At 35.9% G+C, this 14,636-nt stretch overlaps 1 protein-coding gene across 4 annotated transcripts in view; it reads right to left on the minus strand.

Annotated features, from left to right (window-relative positions):
• The window catches only part of LOC149089119 (uncharacterized), a 58,109-nt gene that overhangs the window by 14,876 nt on the left and 28,597 nt on the right, over positions 1 to 14,636 (minus strand). For all 4 annotated transcript variants that reach the window (XM_089237270.1, XM_089237271.1, XM_089237267.1 and 1 more), the window contains 10 exons: positions 9,836 to 13,775; positions 8,369 to 8,520; positions 6,964 to 7,120; positions 6,658 to 6,855; positions 6,403 to 6,474; positions 6,215 to 6,283; positions 4,542 to 4,705; positions 4,233 to 4,335; positions 1,206 to 1,361; positions 285 to 384 (listed from right to left, as the gene is read on the minus strand). In XM_089237270.1, coding sequence (XP_089093396.1) covers positions 285 to 384; positions 1,206 to 1,361; positions 4,233 to 4,335; positions 4,542 to 4,705; positions 6,215 to 6,283; positions 6,403 to 6,474; positions 6,658 to 6,855; positions 6,964 to 7,120; positions 8,369 to 8,520; positions 9,836 to 13,775 — 5,111 coding nt within the window. The remainder of the gene's footprint in view (positions 1 to 284; positions 385 to 1,205; positions 1,362 to 4,232; positions 4,336 to 4,541; positions 4,706 to 6,214; positions 6,284 to 6,402; positions 6,475 to 6,657; positions 6,856 to 6,963; positions 7,121 to 8,368; positions 8,521 to 9,835; positions 13,776 to 14,636) is intronic.

Below are 14,636 nucleotides of genomic sequence, written 5' to 3' on the forward strand. Positions count from 1 at the left end.
CAGCTATGCACTGATAAGCTTTTTTTTTCTCCCACATCTGGATGAAAATAAGACATGGAAAGGAGTTTTAGGCACTGAAGAAAAGGCACATGCAAATTTTGGATACTCTGGGAGCCACTGCAACATTTGAAAACATCTGGATTAACCGGAAATTTGGACTAGCATATTAAGAACAGAGTAAAATATCATCAAAGTGAACATTCAAGAAAGAAATTCGTATACATCAAATTAATTTATTTTCAATGTTTCAACAACTTTCTAAATTATTCAATAATGGTACATACCTTGACCAAGTTTGCCATAACACTCATCACATACTCTGGCTATCCTGTTGCCCAGATATTGCAGAGATATCCTATTACTTGAACAAATTGAACATATAACCTGCAAAAAAAAACAATTATGAATGCAGAAAGCTCAAATTTTCTAATAATAAAGGGCTGGTTCTCTCTTGAAAGATACTTAAAATGTGGTCTTCACATCAAAACATATTTGAATGATTTGCTCCATATTCTGGAATAATTTTCTCACTGTGCTGATGTTATTGAATTGAATCTCAGCCTGAAAACTTCATACTTTTTGAAAAAGGTGAAGAGCAAAGTGTACAACTACCTTTACCAACAACTACTTAATTTACACTTCACTTTTGAGATATGGATGACAGCATTGAAAAATCAGACACAACACTATATACTCTTTCACTGTGAGGTACACACACACTCTCAGCACAACTCACACAGTAGTAAATTGCTCATGGCGATAAACCATAGTTGTGCTCTGTTTGAAAGAATGAAAGAAAGGTGAAAGAGAACCCCAACTACTTAATCACAAACTGACACTTCAATTTTATTATGTATCATCCCCTCTCATGCCAAAAGAATAAATGTGCAAATTTCCAAAATGTGGGAAATGACATTTGAATGTTTACTCTACCCATGTTAGTCTCTGAGTGTCATTTCCCTAAAATGCTTTGTAACATGTGTTTCAATATAGATTAAATATTTGCGTTTCAGGCAAAACTTAGGATAGACATTTGTGTTCAGAAACTTAATTAGGATAGCAAAATAAGGGATCCAACCAGCTGATAAACCCAAAAAGTGAAAATTTGCACATTCATGCTTCTGTCATGAGGGGATGATATATATAATATGTATTACTCCAATCAAAATGATTAAAAGAAACATGAATAAAGAAATTTTAATTACCTTTCCGCATGCCCTACAATGGTGTCTTCTGAATGTTACAGTGAATTCACTTGTGCAGAGCTGACACATAGTAACTCTTGCATCTGGTATCCAAACTGGAGCTTTTTTACCAAGGACAAAACCATCATCTTCGAAAAATTCTGCTAATTCTTGAGACTGAAACAATGATTCAAAGGAGAAAAAAAAAATCTCATGATGTATATGATGGCATAATGATGTATATAAATATGCAATAGTAAATCTTTTACCAAAACTCATTTTTAGGGAAAATGTTTACACAGAAGAGTACAAAGGTTTTGACAGCTAGCTGATGCGAAGATAAATCCAAGAAAGAAAATTCAACTGGCCTTGCAGGGAATCAAACCCATGTCTTCTCACTTGCCAGGATAGCACCATGGACCACTAGACTACAAAGCCAACATATCCTATTTCCTTAGAGCTTGTGTGTGCTGAATGGGCCATACATGGACAGCCAGACCTAACTCAGGTCTAAGCTCACAATTTCTGACACTGCCACAAGAAGGCAAAAAATCTTCTAAAGTCGGTAACAGAAGAATGAAAAATATCCAGATGTTGAGGAAGCTCATTATAAAATTTGGAAAATCTGTTTCCAGCGCATTAATTACTAATATTAGTATTGAATGATTTGATGGCAGATAAGCAATTAGATCTTGTATCTGGCACTTAATATTGAAACAGATTTTGTTAAGAATGGGTATAGAATCAATTTGGTTAGTCAAGTTTCTTGAAAAAAATAACGAGCAAGTATTCTGTGTTTTTGTAAACTAATGACATTGAAACTGTTTTGTAGATGAGCGGCAGATAGAATATTGTTATAAGGAGACCATGTTTTTCAAAATATAAATACCTTAGGAAATTGTTTTGAATAATCTCAAGACTCATAATATGGCAAGAGTGAAATGGGTTCCAGATAACTGAAGCATATTCCAGTTTAGATCTTATAAGCATATTAAAAAGGGATATTAAAGTATTACTATCGTTGAAATCTCTCGATATTCTTTTAAGCAAGCCAAGTTTTTTATATGACACCGAAAAAAGATTTCTAATGTGATCAGCAAAGTTAAAATTGGTACTATAAATAACACCCAAATCGGTCGCAGAGGTTCTTCTAAGCAATTGGCTATTATTAATGCTATACGTAAAAAAGATTGGATTCTTTTTGTGAGTAAATGAAAGAGCAAAACATTTATCAATATTGAAATTAAGTCTATTAAGTAAACACCATTCGTGAAGTCAAGACAACTTATTTTGTAGGCTATAACATACATAACATATATTTAACATACTTTTAAAAATCATCAGCAAAGAGTAGACAATTTTTGAAAAGTGCGGATAGATCACTGATAAAAATTATAAACAACACCGGGCCTAGGACAGATCCCTGAGATACACCAGAACTAGCAACAAAACCTTGGCTTAAATTTGATTTATAGGAAACATACAGCACTCTATTGGATAAGTAGGAAATGAACCAATTCACTAAGTCAGAGTTAAAACCGATTTCACTAATTTTGCTAATAAGAATTCCATGATCGATATGATCAAAAGCTTTTGAAAAATCAGTATATGACATCAAGTTGTTGTTTGTTATGTATGGAGTCGATAATACAGGCATTATCCGAAGATGACATCACTCTTGGCCATTACTGTAAAGGTTTTGTAGTAATAGTGAACTCTAAGAAACAAGGATTCGTTAACTTTGTAGTCTAGTGCAGTGTTTCTTAACCTTTTTTTGCCTGTGCCCCCCCCCCCGAACCATGTTTTCTTTCTCGTGGCTCCCCTGTGTTACCCAGAGTTTTTGACCCTCATCTAGGAGCAAGATCCTTTATACATATTGAATTGATTTTTTCAGCTAATTTATACTGAGCGAAAATTTTGCAAATAAGATTGGCCTCCAGATACTGGATTAGAATTTATTGAGCTCCCTGCTAGTCCAAGTTCTATTTAGGGCTGTCTCAACATCATGGGCACCCTTGGCAAAATGATGCTATGGTAGTCCCATACTTAGCCGGAAATAAACAGCCTACATATTCCCTACTTATTTTCCAAATTTATTGCTATATACAAAATGTTATAAGGTGGGGGCCACTTATGGACATGAGAACCCCCGGGCATGACCACTCACAAGAGTGAGACTAACAGAGCTGCAGCCCGGGGCCTGATATGGTTTTCATCATATTTCGTTTCTCACACTATAAATTTAATATAGAGGGGTCTGTGAAAAATGTAGCCGAGGGCCTGCGGAAAACCCCATCCTAGGGAACCTGCTGCAATGTAGGCGGTGAGGCCCGCGTGGGTCCATGCCCTACTTTGGCCATTTTATAGGTGGTTTTGTTTGATTCTGTAAGTGTATAGTAATTAATATAAAAGCTTTATATTTCTTCACACCTTAATTTTTCTTCTCAGCTCTCTGCAGCACTCCAAACCACCTGTCATGGCCCCTTTCTCCATTTTCTTCTGTGGCCCCCATTGAAGTATCCCAGTACCACTAGGTGGCCACATGGCCCCCGGTTGGGAACCACTGGTCTAGTGCACCAACATAACTACAAAGCCAATGATTTAATGCATGGCCATAGGTTAAGTCGTTAAGAGATTAGCTTGCATTCACGCCTAGAAGGTGGGAACCACAGTAAACCAACTTCAGCCAACCACCACAGTGGGGTTGGCTGAACCACCGCGACGGTGGGGTTCGAACCCAGGTGCTCGTGATGCGGGTCTGTCACTATGACCACTCGACCACCACAGTGGCTATCAAGACTCTGCAGTTTATAAATTATCCAGATGTACCCCACCCAGGATGTATTAACTTCTTGAAAGAGATTAATTTGTGTCATGATCGTTATTTAAGTAAAGTTTTTTGTACATAAAAAGTCCTCATTCTATTTTAAACTAAATAATGAATTTTTGAATACTGTGATCATACAGAAAGTTGTATATATGCAAGGACAACAAAGCCCTTATGGAAGCCCTCCCCCTTCCCAAAAAAAATATATAATGCACATATACCTTTTGTTGCAGCCTAACAGTGGTGAACGTGCTCCTTTTTGATGCATTCTCTTCTATAGCCTTTGTCAATGCTATTATCCACTCCTGCCTTTCCTCGGGTGATCTGAATGCAGATAATTTAATTCAATGATGAACTTTGAAATATGGGAGTTTAAAGAAAATAATTTGTTTCGATTTCAAAAACATTTTAAAATTTTTGCAAAATCGTTCACAACAGCACGAGCAACTGAAATGCATATAAAATTGTGCAGCATAAGGAAATAAAAATGAATTGAAATGAATATGATATCTCAACACTAGGAAACATACTTAGCAGCTAAAGTGAAGGATCTTGTAACAGATATGATACTAAATTCATTCTGATAATCTTGCTGTATAGGAATGGCTACTTTCATTCCAGCCAATGTCAATTCATGGTTGATTCGGTACAGACCCTGCTGCACAGATGTCAGATACAACAGCAAATCATTGAACTGTGCAAAGCAAAAAAAAAAACAACATAGAAACATTTTTTCTTCAGTCATAGCACGCACATGCACACAGCTATAATTTTAAATAGGATGCACTGTGGTAGTGTATTTTTACAATATAAAATATGAATACAAATATATTCAGTGAACAAAAGTAATGTGTCTTAAAATATATGGACTGGCCATAATTGTCTCATGGGAACATAAACTCTAAATAATTCAGGTCTCTAGAGGCAATAAACAGTCAACGCTCGTTTTAAATACCATGTGTTATTGTGACTATTCCATTATAAAAACTGATAGGTTGAGTCCTTAATGTTTTTATATTCATTTTATGCTGTTTTTCATCCAACATAATGACCTACAAAGACTCTTGAATTCAGAACAACATCCGAACTCAGTTCAGCCCAGCAAAGTTTTTTACAAAGAAATGAACAAAATCTGTCCTTGAGAGTGTTCGACCATTGTTATTAAAGAATTTGGTACATAAGTACATTGACATTGATGGACTGGTAACACCCCACTTCACATCTCCAAGAGGAGATTGTACAGACATGTAAGCATGTGCGCACACACACACACAATTAATTATTATTATTTTATTATTTTCTAACCTGCTACATTTGCATTGCAACTGCTTACATTTTTTCACTCTGTCTAAATACAGAATTTCTCAAGAAATTACTTTTTTCAAACTTTTGATATAATTACCTCCCAATGTAATATCCATTTTTCATGGAATGATGGGGGGGAGGGTCATTATAATGAGCGTCAACTTTAAAGTACAATTAATTCTGTGTGGAATAGTTGGATAGAGTTTGATTCTAGATAGATAAGACAAACTAAGCTTAAAACTAATTAGATAAGCTTAAATAAAATAGCTGAAGTTCAATTTCCACAAAACAAAATACAATCAAAGTTCATTATAACCACTGTGCATTTTGCAGCCATTCCATTATGATGACTGGTACAATTGGTCCCAAATGTTTTCCTTTTCATGCCATTTCCCCATTCAACATAACAACTTACAAACAAAGCTCTGTCCTCTCTTTTTTTTCAAGGAAATGAACGAAACCTGTCCTCAAGTGTGTTTAACTTCGATCTTTGAAATTTGAGAATTTGGTGCATAAAATTGTGTGAATGCAAATAATTAGTTTGATTTTTTGTTATTTTCTAACCTGATGCATGTTTATTGCAACTGCTTACATAACAACAAAATAAACAATATAATTTTTTTATCAAGTTCAAAAAAATGGAATTCTCTTAAACTAATTTTTCTTCAAACTTTTGATATAACAACCAATTCCAATGGAGGTCATTACAACAAGTGCATCGACTGTATTCCAAGTATTCTTCTCAAACTCCTTTGAGCAAATGTTGTTTAATTATGTTCACCCCCAAACAATTTCATTATTTTTCTGTCAATATTGAAAGTAGAAACTGAATCACTCTTACAAAATAATTTTTTATCAACTTTGTGTAACCCATTGATGAAGTGTTAATTTTGCTTACCAGTACGAAGCACCTTGGCTGCATACCTTTCCTGGATAGTTTCATGAGCTCACCTTCTTTCAAAAACATCTGTAATTACAATTGTTATATATTCTACGCAGGAAAATATTATCAACCTCCTTAATTGTAAAAAAAAATTCATAAACACATGTTTCTTTGGTATATTTATATGAAACTGAAATATTTACTCTTCCTGGCTTTATGATCTCTCTGTGTCCCATGATGCTATTTTGGATGGATATCAGTTTCTGCATATTATCCTGAAATGGAACAATTTGGTTACTAATTAAAAAACGAAGTACACAAAAATTTCTGCCACAGGCATGGCCAAATACCAGGATGTAAATACAGACCATTGCTTAACAGCCCTGAAATTGAATATACTTCATTGAACACCGGGCATGAAAGCCTGAGACAATAACTCTGTACAATAGTTAACTTACTCCTTGTCTCATGCTTTCATTTGCATGGTTTGCCACCTCATGGACAATCCGTAAGGCCTCCAGTGTATCTTCATGGTCTACCGAATCATCTGAAAGATGGCGTAAGTATTGCTGCAACAGCAAACGGTATTGAGGTAACCTTTGCACTGGTCTCAACATATAGTGATTGAGAGTCAATCGTTTGCATCTAGGAGACATCTGCAAAAGAAAAAATACTGTCATTTTATCGGTGACATAATTTTGTTGCAGCAACTTCAGAATGCAATTTAAAGAACTAAACTTGACAGAATAGTTTGTAGTACAAACCTCAAACTCTTTGACACATTGCCCGAACAGTGGATATTTCTTTTTTGATTCTTCAAGCAGCGCCGTATTGGCTTCAAAATCTTGTATAAACCATGAATACAACTTTAAGAAAGGACCCACTTTGACTATCACATCAGCGATTTTCTGCGTCTTTTCCCTAAAGCCGGATATAAATATTATGAGCATCAAAGACTGACAGCAAACTTGCCAGAAGTGTTTAAATCATAGGCATTGCAAAAATATTTTTTTACAAATTCTATAATAATTTTCATTCTCATTCATCAAAGTTTTTATTGGCATACGTTACGTCTGATAAATCAGTTATCATTTTCTGGGTATAGCAGTACCTTGGTTTGCAACAATAATTCAATCATCTGGAAACATGCTCATGATCCAAAAAAAATTTTATATCAAAACATATTTCCCACAGGAAATAATGGAAATTTAAATGAATGGTTTCCTCACAGAGAAACCACATTTCTTTTTACATATAAATACAAAATCTGAAGCTAATTCCATAGAGTAAGTCATTCCATGCATTTACAAGCCTGTTGGGAAAAACACCATGCAACACAACCTGGAATCGCCCCTAATCAACCAAAACTGGTGTCCTGAGTCAAAGCATTTGAACGATGGCAAAACAATATTTAAATATGATCCATCATTGAAAATTGCTAATATTTCAATCCCAACTCCACAACACTACATTGTTTTGGGAAAAAAACCCCCAAAAAAACACATATTCAACAAAAATCAAGCCTCTATTCATTAGCTCAAGCCTTACAGACCCACTCATGTTCTACTGGCTCTTCTCTGCACTCCTTTGACCAAGTCAATATCTCTCTAAAGGTATGGTCTTTGAAACCGCATGGTATACTCCAGGCCAGGACTTAAGCCTTGAAAAAGTGGAAGGATGACTAAAGGAGAATGTGAAGAATCCTTTTTAAGAATGAAACTGAGCATTCTATTTGCTTTTTTGATCACTGCAAAGAAATGTTCAGACAACCTATGCCGCTCTTCAATGAGAATTCCAAAATCTGTAATCCTATTTGCATCCTGAATAATATTACCATTAAACTCGTAAATGAAATATGGGTAGTTTGAACCAAAATAACGGACCATGTACTTGTCAATGCATAGCCTCATGCTCCATTCATTTGTGACACCTGTTTAATCAGCAAATTCTCAGTTCATCATAAACCATTGTGATCTCTCTCAATCATGATTCTATCAATCTCATGCAAATGCAATTAGCCATGCAATTTAGTCACATGATTACAGAAGCTAAAGGAGGTTGGTTACACCTGACTTTCCATTTCTGGACCCATGCTGATTTTCTGCCAGTACATCATTCTCATCCCGCCCACTCACCTTTTTTGATACAATAAAATAAACAGATTGTTACCAATTTTCTATCCTGTCTTCCAGTTCCATCAAAAGATTTTCATTTAGATGTTGAAGTTGTGGTAAATGGTTCAGAATCTGGTTCAAAACTTCCTCGGGTATAACGGGCGAGCCCTTTTGACTGTTCATATCCACAATGAAAGTTCGAAAATCCTATATCAATATAATTGAATAAATTGAAATTTGATTTGTTATTTTCTATATTTGCTTCACCAGCTAATCAACAGCATACAAAACATCAAATATTACTTTGAGAATTATTTCGATAAAAAACAATGGTTGAAAAATTTCAAGTCCTACGATTTCTGTGTGTGGGTTTCATAGCATTATTGTAACCTGTTTGAAGCAACAAATTGATCTTATGTGATCATATCTTTTAGTCTGGCATTTGCTGGTCCCCTGATGTTTCCTATTTTTTTATATTATCACTAAATCTCTCAATTACTTTGCGTCCTATCTTCTACACAGCAGCAGTTCTATAACTTTTCTCACCCGTGGTTCCTTCGTCCCATTCACAATTTATATACGGCTCCCCAGAATAGTTATGACAGACATTTTCCCATATAAAAGAACCACCTCAAAGCATAAATAGGCACACAAATTCAATATTTCTAGCTCACAGCGATGCCCCTGACAAAGGTTGGTGATGCCTGTAGGAGCGCAAAGCACACTTTGAAAAGCACTGCTCTATGGGGCAACTGCAAATATTTTCGTATTTTGGATTTCATAATTTTTTTTAATAAGGCTTTTCAAAGAGAAAAAGCTTAATAAAAATTATCTTGTGATAGACTAAAAAAAGAGTAGTGATCTACTGGTCTGTTGTGGTTGCCAAATGTTACCATAACAGCAAGAGGTACACAACCTTTACAATCCGTGGGCCTGTATATACTGAAATATTATTTAAATTTATAAAAAAATTAAAATACAATTGAATCAATCAAAAAGTAATTAATTCAATTTCTAAAGATCAGCTGAAAATAGAAAAAGTAAACTAAATTTATTTTCTATTGAAATTTGAAGTACTTTCTAAATTTAAGCCTAAATCAGAAGGTGGTGGCGCCTTTCCTAATTTCATTCCCCCACTGACAAAAGCCAGGCTATGCCACAGGTTATAATAACCTATTGTACCACTACACTTAGGATATGACATCAATAAATGACATTCCCACCCGATTCCGAAAGAGAATATCATCAATAAACATAAAAAAACATACAGATTGCACCAACTACCTTATAGTAACCATAAAATAAATAAAACTGATCACATATGGCCTTCTTTTTTACTATTATTATGCATTGTTACCAGTATTATCCCCCTTGAACATTAAATAGGCTGCTATTATGTTGATTATTTGATGTGACTTATTTACCTTTTTCATCATTATGCACTTTTTCTAAAAGGCGGATTATTAGCCAAAAAAAACATTGTATTATATTGTTTTGAAATTATAAAAAAAAATTAACTTACAACATTCAACAGCTTTAGAGAATCTACAAAGGTTTTTTCCGAAGACATCATTTCTTGGGCTGAATAAAATATTTTTTTCCGCTTCTTTGCCAGAGATGCCTCGGACAATATTGATTGATCCTGTGGGTTTTCAGCCTCATCTTCACTGTCATCTGATGAAGAAATCTGCCATAAATCTGATGATGAGGATGTAGAGCTATTGGGCAGTTTAGGCTGCTTCAGGGATAAGGTACCGATGTTCTTAGAAATAGATTGTTCTAGGGCCTCTGATGTGCTTGCAGAATCTTCATCTGATTTCTCAGCCACTTTATGCCTTGTTATAATGGTTTTTAGCTCTTTCTGTAGAGTCTGGGCCAAGTCCAGCAATTCATCTGTATCATCTGAAGCTTCACCGCGGGAAACTCTACCCAGGGATAATGTTTCTAGCGATGTTTGTACCGATTTCTCAGAGCAACTTAAAGGTAGAGGTGATGTCTCTTTATCTGCTGTAGGAGTGGCAGCAAGTGGAGGAGGAGATGGCGCTGTCCTTGTAGAAATAGATGCAACACCATGCACAAAATCTGCATCGGTAGCAATAGAGTTATCTGCCGGCTTCTCAGAGTCCTGTGATGCATTGCTCGAAGTGAGATGACTAGCTGGCTGCATATTTTGTGAGACATCTACATAAAATTTTGAAGTTTGTTTTTTCTTTCGTGGAGGAGTAGCTTTGTAGTTTTGATAGTCAGTTCCATTATGGAGCCAATCTACCTTTTCCCAGGTATCATCAAGCGACCCTTCCCGAAAATGTTTACCTATTTCTTCATCATACCAAGAAGTGCTGTGTTTTTTTGGTGGCATTTCAGATATTGATCGCTGATACTTAACATTCTTATCCCTTTGTTCAGAAGGGGAATCTGGTATACCACTACCCATGCTATGGCCTCTAGGCCTGCCAGATGGAACTGCATAGTGAGGTGAAATGTTTTGTACAGAACTGTCAATCACCTTTAAACTCGCAGCTGGAATTTGTGCAGTGACATTTGCATTTTCATCAAATAGAACCGGGTCTGTAATGGACTGCTTAGCTCGTCGTTCAGGTCTGACGGGAGGGGAAGTTTTGTCTTTGTGCAACCTAAGACTGAAAAACTGGATTTTGTTTTTTTCCGTGTTGTTGTTGTCTTTGTGAGTTCCTCCAATGGTTGAAAATTTATGAACATTTTTCTTTTTACGAGATGGTGGCCTCAAAGGTGTATTACCATTTAAACTGTCTGGCATGCTTTCAGATTTTGAAAGCATGTCATTTGCATTTTCTTCAGCAGACTTAACTGGCGGTCGCTCATCAGATCTAGACCGACGACCTGACGATCTAGACTTTGATCGCGGTGGCAATGGAGGTGGAGGTAGAGGTCTTGATGAGAGTCCTTCCACACTGGGTGATCTTCTCCCTACATCATCTGTGCTTAGATCATTTTTTATCTTTGTTGCATCTTTCTGAACAGTTGTGTAAATATACTTTGATTCTTGATAACTAGGAGATTGAATTTTTACAGTTTCTTTCCTCTTCTCTATGTCAGTATCGGATAAAGATTGACTTCGTCTTAGGCTTGGAATTTTTTGAGTTACTGGAACGATCTCTACAGTTCTTGAACGTATCCTACGTGTTCTTGGAGGAGGTCGAGGTTGTGTCTTGCTTAAGTGTGATCTTTGTAAATCACCCGTAGTACTTATAACTTGAGAGAAATTCTGTGATGAATCCATCAACTCTGCACTACCAGTTTCAGTCATTGCATTACTCCTCACACTTTGCAGATCTTGCAAATCTGATGGTTTGGAATCTTCGACAGAATATCCATTCAAAGATTTTTCTCCACTGACAAGTGGCTCAAGAGCATTTGTAGAGACTTCTTCTGGTAAAACCTTTTCAGAATTTTCTTCATGAAAAGGAAGAACACTGTCCTGGAATTGGCTAGAGTCTAATTTATCTGAATCTGGTTCTAAACTTAGATTGATGTTTTGCACATGGGATTTTTCTGTTAATGAAGATGGTTTTGCAGCTGGAGGAGGAGGTCGAGCTGGAGGTAAACCTTTTGGCTTGTTTGGAGGCACGTTTGGTTTCACAGCAGGTGGATGAGGTCTTGGAGGAGATATGAGCTGCTTGGAAGAGGGCTTTCGTGGAACATGTGGAACTTTTCTCACAGGAGAAGGTTTCTGTACAGGCGATACAATTTTAGGCTTGGGGATGAGTGAAGGGGGTTTTACTTTTTCAGTTAAACTATCATGAGTTATTGCAGCTGATTTTTGGGGTTTTGAGGGAACCCTTTGAAGGCTGGAAACTGCAGGAGGTGGTGGCCTTGGAGGTGGTTCAGATTTATCTTTGGGTTTAGGGCACGTTTCGGTAGTTCTGACTGGATGGGTTAATGGTTTTGATAGACTAGGGGGTGCTATGGGTAAATTACGCATGGGTTTAGGTGAGTCACTTCTGACTAGAGGAACGGGTGCTGATTTGCTCATCAAATCTACATTTTTTGATTCATTCATGATCTGACTTTGCTTGTTGGCTAGAATCATTTCAGCATCTTTAACACCAATAATGGTCAATGGTCTTTTTCTAATACCAGCTGAATCATTTGGAGGCGTTTTATGAACAGGTCTTGGTGATAATGATAATGAATTCACACATCTAGCCATATCTTTTACATTTGATCGAGATACATGGTGCATTTCTTCTTCTGGGCTGGTTTTTGTAGAGGTAGCTGGTTTAGGAGGAATAGGAGGAGGAACTTTTTTTTTAGATTGAAAGGAAAAAAAGCTGGCGAAGGCTGATCGTTTTGAGCTGATAGGCGCAGAACTGGAATGACCAGCTTTATCACTTTCTTTCACTTCTTTTTTAGACATGCTCATTTTGACATCTTTATTTTCAGTAAGTAGAGCAGATGGTCGACAAACTATAGAGTCAGAGCTGCCTAGACTCACTGTCTCCAATGTATTATCAGATGAATTTTCCCCTTTTAGTGTAGCAGAATCCGCAGTGTAATAACTAGACATTCCACTACATGTACTAGAAGCTTTGAAGCTATCTAATTTCTCATCCATTTTCATTTTTCTGATTATGCCGTAGCATTCTGGATTCATGATGACACCAAAGTTTTCAACTTCTTTATAGTCAGTTGAAGATTCTGTATCATCATCAGCGTATCTCATATCACTAAAGCCAACGGGTATATTTTCACCAAAGGTGAGATGCCTCTGTTCAAGTTCCTGCAGTTTTCTTGCTGCAACAGCTGCTCTTGCCTTTGCCAGAACATCTGGAGTTGGCTTTGGAGGTTTTTTAGGAGCAGTTGATTTTGTAGCATCAGTGGCTATCTCTATGGCTTTATTGCGAATCAGAGTAGCAAGCTTTAAACAGCAGGTGTCATATAATGATTCTGGAGTACTTGCTCTTTTCTCTTCAACTGTCTTATTCTTGGGATGATCAAGATCAAAATTTTCCTCTTCTGCTTTCATCTTTAACAGACTACTTGGCTCAGTGGTAACTGGATGTATGAGTGCTGCACGGCTTGAAAAAGGTACACTAACAGGTTTTTGTTTTGGTTCTGAGATTGCTTCCTTCTCTGGTTTAGCTGGTTTACTTGATTCAGCAAAAATTGCATCTTCACTCAACTTTTTGTACGTTTCAACAGCCACGGTGTCTTCCTTGGTTGCTGCATCCACAAGAGAATATTCTTTTTTCTTGGAGTCTTTAGCATCCTCATTTTCAAGTTTAGGCACTTCATGCTTTTTGGAGGTTTTAGATTCTTTTGGTTCTTTACTGCCAAATGTGAATTTAGGAAATGTAAATTTGTGCTTTGAATCCTGTTTCCAAAACGTTTTTGATTTTGCGAAAAAACTATCCATGTCTTTACCCTTTTCAGCTGATTTAGAAATCTCTTTGGAATCAGTGACAGCTTTAGATTCATCATCACTGAAATACAATTTATAAAACATGGAATCAGTCATAGAAAATAATTTTGCCGCATATTTTAGTGCTCACGATATCAAGACATCAAAATATTTTAGATTAAAAATATTAATATATATTATTTCATGATATCTGGATGTTTGGTATGATTCGAAAGAAGAATAATGTGGCTTTGTACAATAATAACTATTGCATTATTTTCATTTAGTATATTTCATTGTGAGTAATGAAAGTTTGTTGCTTAATACATGGGTGTCCGAGATATTATTGTGAAGAGCATGTTTTAGCCCATGGAGAAGATAATTATTATTGTAAACAAGCATGATTAAGCCCCTTTGAACTAAAATATCCTGCATAATTGAATTAACAGAACTTTGTTGAAGTGAGAAGGCTTATGAATCTAATTTTTAGCAGCCATAGAAGTGAAAAAAAAACAATTTTACCAAAGAAAATATCATAAATTTTCAAGTGATACCATATAATATTATAGACAAGATGTTATTTTATAAAAATAAAAAATTTCAAATTCAATGGTAAGTTTAAACGTTAAAATTTTTTTACTAAGAATTTGCGAAAATCACAATTACATTTAAATCTCTTTCAATTAACAAGATGGGATTCATTTAAATCTCCTTCAGAATTGAGAGGTTAATACAGTGAAATCCTTCTTAATGGTCACCCATTTTACGGCCAAATCAAAATATCCCATTAAAAAAACCCCACTTAAATAATGTATTTCGAACCCCTGTTTAACGGTCATGGACACCATTTCCCATCGTTCGCTCCATTGGCCTAAAATCCCTATATGGACACCAAGAGTTGAAATTTTGGTTCAAATTATTCTCACTAGATAGCAGCAAAAGT

Source organism: Pholcus phalangioides, unplaced genomic scaffold, assembly GCF_987345545.1.
Source record: "Pholcus phalangioides strain wild (caught in Gottingen) unplaced genomic scaffold, Ppha-v1.0 ptg000002l_1, whole genome shotgun sequence".
NCBI classification, from domain to species: Eukaryota; Metazoa; Arthropoda; class Arachnida; order Araneae; family Pholcidae; genus Pholcus; species Pholcus phalangioides.